At 37.9% G+C, this 8,651-nt stretch overlaps 1 protein-coding gene across 1 annotated transcript; it reads right to left on the minus strand.

Annotated features, from left to right (window-relative positions):
• Nucleotides 1-2,751: 2,751 nt before the first annotated feature.
• Nucleotides 2,752-8,222, minus strand: LOC148727072 (uncharacterized). The gene is made up of 4 exons (XM_088728753.1): nucleotides 8,118-8,222; nucleotides 4,609-4,813; nucleotides 4,089-4,198; nucleotides 2,752-3,343 (listed from the first exon to the last, which is right to left on the minus strand). The coding sequence occupies exons 1-4, from the start codon at nucleotides 8,139-8,141 to the stop codon at nucleotides 3,122-3,124; spliced, it is 561 nt and encodes a 186-aa protein (XP_088584879.1). The 5' UTR covers nucleotides 8,142-8,222; the 3' UTR covers nucleotides 2,752-3,121.
• Between the last annotated feature and the right edge of the window lie 429 nt (nucleotides 8,223-8,651).

Here is an 8,651-nt window from a genome sequence, read left to right on the forward strand (position 1 = left end):
AATTATATGAGGTTTGCGATTTCACAATATGTGCTGTCATACAGGATGGTAAATCATTGTGGTACATCTTATAAGTTAGTTTCAGGACCGATTGTTTATAGAAAGTTCTTAGAGAGTTCCATTTAGGCCTGGTAAGGACTTCCGCTGACTGTATGTTCTTAGCGAAATTGTAAATGACTCTTGCTGCCCTGCAGTGTAATCTTTCCAGTGAATCGAGGTCGTCTTGTCGGTTAGTACCTCCCCATATGGATATGCCGTACGTTACTGCAGGAATTATAACTTTAAAATACAGGTTTAAGAGATCCTGTTTAGGTAAGAATTTGCTCTTCTTTATAAGGCTTAGTTTATTGGCAAACCTCTTCTTCAGTTCCTTTATACGAGTGGACCAGCCAAGCTTATGATCGATGGTCACACCCAGAAGTCGACTATGTGTAACCCATTCTAAGTTGTTACCCTCCGAGGTATGTGGGTGGTAGAGGGCCAGTGAACGATCCTCTATAAATTAGTATACATTCTGATTTCTTTGGGTGTGGCGTTAGCCTGTTCTTCACGCACCAGTCATACAACTCTTTTAGGGATTGATTTAACGCAGCTGCCACCTCGTCTATAGTCTTCCCAATACAGCATACGGTGGTGTCGTCGGCATACATATAAACAGACCCTGACTGGATGGACGCTACAAGATCGCTTGTGTACAAAGTAAAAAGAGTCGGCCCCAGGACGCTCCCTTGAGCGCATTGCTATTTTGTCAAAAATGCAATGCGAACCGCTGAACAGCTGTCACGACCCATTTAAAGTCCTTTAAAGAGGTGTTTTATGATATATTTACAAATCAAAATATATATCTTTTTTAAGCTTTATCCTTGTAGTTTACTTCCTCTAAGTTTCTTTGTTGGCCCGCCATACGCGGTGCGTCCAGCTTTCATAGAGTTCGGGCTAAAATGACAAAGAATGTAATGCAATCCGTTGAACAGCTGTCACACAAGAAGTCAAGGCTAATCTCAGCTTGGCCAGGAATGTACCAAATACACGCCTTCAATTAGTAATTAGTGTTTGTTTGTCCTTAACATCGCCCACCTAGATTAGCTTGCTATTTGCAGGCGGTGTTTACTGTAAGTAATTGTTTTGGAAGACCTAGTAAACTTGTGAACTTGTAAACTTGTAAACTAGATATACGGCAGACCTGTTCATATGCCACTGAAGTTGACCTTTATTTTACATCCGCGTAAGAGACGCGAAGTACTTTATTTCAACTGGTCACTATTCAGACTTTAACGTAACAACATAACAAGAAATTAATTTTCCCAACAGATGGAAGGACCATCTACTAGCACACAAAATTTAAAAGGGGGATTGCGTCGCGTTGTAGCGTACGAAGTTGCCGAAGTTGCATAGTTTTTCACTGCTTTAAGGGGGGGGGGGGGCAACGGCCACTAAGGCGTATTTTGAACTTTTCGATTTTTCGGAGAAAAAAAAGCGCGATAGAACTTTTTGATATAATTTCCGAAAAAGGTTCATTAAAAGGGTCCTTTTAGAAAAAAATAAAACGAATCACGAAATTTTGCAACTGTCGGCGGATTATCGATACTGAGCTATCTTGGGTCAGACTTGGGACGGTTTCCTCTTAAGATTGTCACAAAAAAATTTTGCCTTTTCGCTTTTGCAGGATGGATGCAATAGATCTTGAGCTTGTTATCAATGAGCAAATAAAAGAGCAAACAAGTAGACCTAACAAGTTTCCCCTTCGGAAATCGTCTATACCCTTTGCCGCCCAAGAGTGACTTGCTTCCTTACAAAACAACACCGGGTACTTTTCAAGCGCCTCGCTCATAGTATAGTGCTCCAGCGGTGCATCGACGTCACCCCAGGAGCTTCCTACGGTTCGCTAACATCAACCGTAATTCAGTGAACCAACCAGAATACTAGAAATGCAAAAGCTGGAGTTAAACATTTCATACATATATCTTATTAACCAAGCGCGAGGGCCGTACTGGGAGAATATCGACCCGAGGTCTTGACAGTACGGACCGAGGGCAGCGAGGTTCGTACAAAAAAGACCGAGGGCCGATATTCTTCCAGTACGGTCCCGAGCAAGCTTGGTTAACAAGAGATTTATTGAGGTACAATGAAATATATGAAGTTCATATATTTTGTACTGCGGTATTAGATACATATGATGCGCGATCCTCGCAGTAGATAGCGCTATTTAAGCAATAGCGAAAATCAGACCTGAAAAAAATCAGGCCTGTACGGGATTCGAACCACTGACCTCTGCGATACTAGTGCAGCGCTCTACCAATTGAGCTAACAAGCCAACTGGGAGCAGGCCGTTAAGTTGATTCGTAATAAACTCGTGAAAGTGATAAATGAGATACAATGAAATATATGAAGTTCATATATTTTGTACTGCGGTATTATATCAACTTAACGGCCTGCTCCCAGTTGTCTTGTTAGCTCAATTGGTAGAGCGCTGCACTAGTATCGCAGAGGTCAGTGGTTCGAGTCCCGTACAGGCCTGATTTTTTTCAGGTCTGATTTTCGCTATTGCATAAATAGCGCTATCTACTGCGAGGATCGTGCATCATATGTAAGAGATTTATTATACGACGGAGGTTCAAAGGGACACAAGTGCGGTATCATTCGGGACCATTCGGGACGGTGCCCGGTCCAATACTGAGAGAATATAGTACTGACGGGCAATAGAGCATTTTGATTGGTTAATTTTAGTTATTGGCCCTCTGACTTCCCGAGTCGTGTAATAAATTTATTTATTAAATCTCAAACATATCAAAAGACTCGAGAACTAACAACAAACTAAATCCATTCTGCTATTGTTTTGGATAATTAGAATTGAACACGAAAAGGTCAAGACCGCCACTCCAGAAGACATCGTCCGTTTCGTTTTGCTGTGGAATGAAGATATGAACTATCATCAGCATAGATGGCGCTAACTCCAAGGCACATCGCCTGATTGGTACTTGATGTGGATTTGTTTGCATATATTTTCACTTAAATCCTATCCTCTTACTAGAAAAAATACATTTATCGAAACACTCAGAAAATTCACAAACTTAGTCCGTTGGGCCATCGTCGTTTATAATCAACAACTGTCAGAAAACAATTACAATTTTACACGAATTTTTTTGGTTATGTAAAATTGCCCATCTATTCTATTTGCAGAATAGACATATATGTTCTGATCAGAGCATTTAGTACTAGCTCCGAGGTACATCACTTGATTGGTAGTTGAGGTGTGTTTGTATGTATATTTTGCGGTGGCGATATTTTTCTCTTCTTTAAACAAAAAGTCATTGCTGGTTGCTTTGTTGCACGCTGACTGTTCCTAAACAAAAAAAAACAACAAATTTAACACTTAATTAATTAAAAAACAAGTAAACAAACCAAGAAGCAAACCACGTGTCCCCTATGTCAATGTCGTTTTGTTATCGAAAAAAAAGAGCTTATGTCTGTATACCGTATCGTCAAATTGTTTTTCTAGTTTTTTTTCTTCGCTGTTGTTTCTGATATTGTACAACAACTTTCCTATAATCATCGTCATCATCAATATCGTCGTCGTTATCATCTTTTTCGCTATTACTATTTGATTATTATTTTATCAATATCATCGCCACAACTTGAATAAAAGGGGCAAGTTTCTAAAGAAACTGTACATGTGATGCTGCGTTGGTGGGGGGGCAACAACGTAATTTGGTTATATCAACTAAGTTGATATAACCAATAAATAAACGAATTCATAGGAGAAAAATATTATCCACTTTTTAACGAGTTAAAAAGCTGAAGTTTCGAGCGTTAGCCCTTCGTCGTTCGCTCTGACGAAGGGCCAACGCTCGAAACGTCAGCTTTTTAACTCGTTACGGTGGCCAATTTACAATTTCGACTTACTTGAATAAAGGCGGGCAAGTTTCTAAAGAAATTGCAGCGCTGCGTCAGTGGGAGTACTTGATTTACTTGTGAGTAGACAAGCAAGGAAATAACAAAGAAACAAAGACTTGGGCACTTGTAGTGAGTCTCAACGATCAACTAAATTGGTTTTCTTTTCCATTTTTTAATGAAGTTGAGTGACTAACCTCAAAAACCACGTTTGTCCCATTTATGACTTTCAACGAGTATGTGATTGATCCGACATCTTTTTGAATACACTTCTTACCATTGTTCTTTGACCTCACAACGTGAAATGCTGCAAGGAAAAAAACGAATTCATTCGAGAACAAAATTATCCACCTTCCCGCAACTGTCATCATCACTGGTCAAGCCATTCACTCAGGAAGACAAATTTGCTTTTTTCAATCTACGATACTGCTATGTAGTAACAAAAGATCTGAATGTTTCTCTTAAGTTATTTTTTGAGAGATTTCAAACGTACTGCTAAATCCAAACGATTGAGCTGAATAAGGGTTGGTTGTTATGGAGACAAAACTTCAACCCCATATCGACACTCTTTCTATCGCAATTACTATGTTGCAGTCGAAAAACACAACTACCTTGAAATCCTTAAACAAAAAGATATCAAAAATCAAAGGCATTAATATTATGTTCAACTAGTGTCTTTATTGTCAATACTTATATTTACGTTTACTTAATACCCACTTGTGTTGTCGTTCGACTCGATTCTGCCATTCCAGTAAACCTTACACTGTTTCTTTCCGTTTACAACTTGACACATGTTCGTATAAATCTTCATGAGATTTCCTTCATTGCATGCCGTTCTTCTAAAATGCGAAGCAATGTTCCATTTCAGTGTAGCTTGTGCTGACGGCACTTTCTCGTTTAGCAGCACAACTACGAGTGCAATCTAGAAAGCAAGAAATTGAAGCCCCGTGTTATAGAGTGGGTGAATAAGTAATTTGTATTAACTTTGTGTTGGAGGAACTTGATGATGTCACAGATGCGTTAATGTGAGACCAAACAGTTTCCACAGTCACCGTACTGTGAAGCAACTTTTCTGTCTGCTTGACTTTGCTGATTGGCCTTATCTGCCATTTAATAGTTGTTTCCCTCTCCCCCCCCCGCCGAGTGTCATTCTTTCTGATTACGATGTTCTGTCGGACCATTATATTTAATGGGAACATATACTTTCCTTCTTTTTGTTCTCTTTTATCAGAGATCAGTTGAGCTTGACGAAAGTATATTCAATTTATGCGATGTTGCGAAATCGCCACTTGTGTCAAATTCAGGAACCTGAAGTAAAAAAGGAACTGTATCCTGCAAACATCGATGTGTGTTGTCCTGCATAACCAGAGTCATTGACTTTTTTCTCTGTTAATATGTTAATATGTGGGAGTTTAAGAAGAAGTATTAACAACTGTGTATTTGCCGGAACGTGACCACATTCGCCTTGAATATTCTATCGTTCCTTTGTGAAAAAAGTAATTAAAATAAAGACGTACTTATCTGACTCTCAGTCTGGGTATGTTCTTATTACGTTCTTAAAATTTTGGTTAATCTCATCCTGAACACTTTTTTTATAAAAAGAATAAAATTTACCGGGAAACAAATCGTTTGAGACTTGTTTACACGAAAATAGTTGGCAAGCCAAACCTTTCTTACTTGTGCGTGTAAGAATGTTATGGTAATGCAGTACTGACGTACTGTTTTTCATTGTTCGTGTCTCTCCTATTCATTTCCATTTGGGCATATTGTACACTAAGCTAATAGCATACCTTTACTGGAATTTTTTTACTGGGAATTGGCTCGAGAAGACTCTAAGTATCTATTATTTAGCTATTAACTACAATTCTTATCAGGATGACACGATGTACCACGAGATTGAATATTCTGCTAATTTCGCACTGAGACGGGCTGTGAAGGAGAGCTTGATTGGCAGCCTCCCCGGCTTCACCTCCTCCACTCCTTTGTCATTTCTTGGCTTATTCCTTAGTGCTTCTTCTTTTTGAGAAACTGTTTTTTAAGGCTTCACGTGTCAAACAATCGGCGAAAAACACTTACATTTTATTATTATTTTTCACCCTTCTATTTCAGTAAGAGTGGTGCATGTTATTTCAAAAAGTCGAGTGCTATTTCTGTTGTGCTGTTAAAAAAAAATTGCGAATTCCTTTCGGTTTTTATGGGGATTTACTGGAATATTCGCTCCAAAAAATTTCTTAGGAAGTCCCAGATAGCTCCGAAAAAACCTCTAATTTTCTCACCTTCGGCTAACAGATGCACAATTTTCTACGGAAATGTTTAAGAAGCCTGGATTTTAGTAACTGACTTAATTACAACTCATAACTGTTTCATAATTGCTTGAGAGTGTAGTTCAAAAAATTATTTTTAAACACTTTTGAAAGGGTTCCTCATTGAAAACTATGTTTAATTCGAGGTTACGGTGGACCTTCACGGGTGTCATTCGCGTAAAAAATTGTTAACGAACATTTTGAAGTGTAATCAATCACCATAACCTATCAACGGAAAGGTTACGAAATGCACTAACCGTTTTCGTTATAGCTTGACCAAATCATAAACCGACTGAGGTGTGACAAGATGTATCTAAGCGTGAATTAACAAACCACACAAATTAAACAGTTTTAATCTCGAGGGGGCTGGTCTTTAGAACCATGTGGAGCGGATCTTTTCAGATTCGTATTGGCTGCTTTCCTGCCCCAAAACCTTGATAATCAAATTTTGCTTTTTGGGAGTTTGTCAGGAAGTGCCAACAGCTGGGTGTTAAAGCATTACCACGTTCACCTAAAATACTCCATGGTTCTTTGGTGGGCGATTAGAAATATTTGATAAATATTTTCTCACCTAAGTTATCTTTATCCTTTTTCTATAGAATTAAGGCAACAGAGGAAATGGTTACGAAAGATAATTGCAACATTCTGTTTAAAGTCACTTCTCTGATTGTTAAAGGCGACTCAAAGATTATGCATCAATATATCGAGTGACATCATTGACGCAAACTTAATGAATCTCTTAGCAGGGTTTTTTTTTTTTTATTTACGATTATCTTGAAAATAATATGAAGCAAATATATCGTAAAATAAATATTTAGAGACCTGCTTGCAGGATGTTAAATTCTTGTCTGAGTAAATAAACTGCATCAACCAAACGTCACTAAGACGAAGTTTCTAGAGACCTCGTTCTTCCTGTTCGTAATTATGTCAAATGCGATAAAGAGTTGAGCCCAAAGCCACAAAATTATAACATTACTGACATTGTCGAGCATGTCAGTTAACTGGCTCCAAATTAGGATATAAATGGCTAAAATCTTGCTGGATGATAAAAACAGAGTGCTTTTCCCTGGAGGTAAAAAAAAAAAAATTTCGGACTAAGAAAACATCGTCGAATGACATGAAACCTTTAGCTTGCTAATGCTGGCTAATCATATACAGCAAATGAGGCATTCATTTGGACACATTTATGAATTTTGATATATGCTGCTGATTGCAAAAGACTTACTCTCAACTGATGTCACGATGAACAAAACAGTATTCTCAAACAGTTAAATGTACATATGTCAAAAAAAAAGAAAAAAAATTATTTTATATGCCTTTTCATATGAGCAAAAGCGGCTTTGGCCTCTGTGGCATTTCGATATGAGCATGCGTCTTTTGAAAGCAATGTCACACCAACTGACAAGTGTTATTATCCTGATTTTTTTCAGCTAGCCTAGCGAAGCACAGCGGAACTTAGAAAACATCGAAAATTAACTTGGTTAACTTGATGCTGGGGTTCAAGAAAAGAAATCACACTCTTTTGATTGATTGTGACTGACTTTAAAATCAAGCTGCTTTATGATCATCTGGGCCTCAGAGTATCCGAAAGTTACCGTAAAGAGAAAGTCAAGCATCACATGGTTGATGTCATTTCAAGTTGAAATAGCAAAACGTTAATTATCTAATGAACTAATACGATTTGCTGAAAATCAGATGTGGGAGACGTGTTAAATCGATCACTATAGGTTTTCCTTTACAATTTCGACAAAGGATCAATTACAAATCGACAATTTTCTAGAACATGACATGAAAGAGGTACTTTTGAAATTCCTAAGAAAACTTCTGTGACTTTTGACACTATTTAAGGTGTTTGTTATTGCAGAGATGCTCCCTGTTCTGGAAAAAACGGATTAATCTTGAAACATTTAAGACTCCACTTACTAGAAATGTGTATTTGATGTCCATTATACTCTCCTCTCCGGAATTGGTGGAAGATCTCACTTCTAAAATTCCAAAACTTAGCAATGGAAGTTGCAAAGATTTGCATCATTTTATACCATTTCAGGGAAAGCTACCTGGTCCAGAAACTTATTTTGTTATCATAGCTAAACTATTTTAAAAATTATTGGCATATTCTCTTAGGTGTGCAGCATTTTGGAGAACAATAGGAAGGGAGTAGACAGAAGCACTCCATCGCTCTCGTGTGGCCCGAACCCTTTTTTCTTGCTCTGGCCACTTCCGGCATACCGTAAGGGCAGAAACAGACTTTAAATGATTAATAATTTTTTTTTAATGTTATCATCATATTACTTACATCACGTAATATAAAGTAGCACAACAAAACAAACAAAAAAAAAAAACACGCACACACGCACGCACAAAGAGTGGCAACTGACCGTTTAAATGACAATCTGACTGATTAACTTAGCAGGCCCTTGAAGTAAATAGTATTAGTTAAACACAATCATAGATAAA

The sequence above is a fragment of the Stylophora pistillata genome, chromosome 7 (assembly GCF_964205215.1).
Source record: "Stylophora pistillata chromosome 7, jaStyPist1.2, whole genome shotgun sequence".
Classification (NCBI taxonomy): Eukaryota; Metazoa; Cnidaria; class Anthozoa; order Scleractinia; family Pocilloporidae; genus Stylophora; species Stylophora pistillata.

Coding starts and splice junctions, on each gene's coding strand:
- LOC148727072 (XM_088728753.1), bottom strand. CDS start 8,141: ATGGACATCAAATACACATTTCTA. Junction 4,814..8,117: donor ACATCAAATACACATTTCTA/GTAAGTGGAGTC, acceptor CTTGCTTTCTAG/ATTGCACTCGTAGTTGTGCT. Junction 3,344..4,088: donor GGACAAACGTGGTTTTTGAG/GTTAGTCACTCA, acceptor TTTTTTGTTTAG/GAACAGTCAGCGTGCAACAA.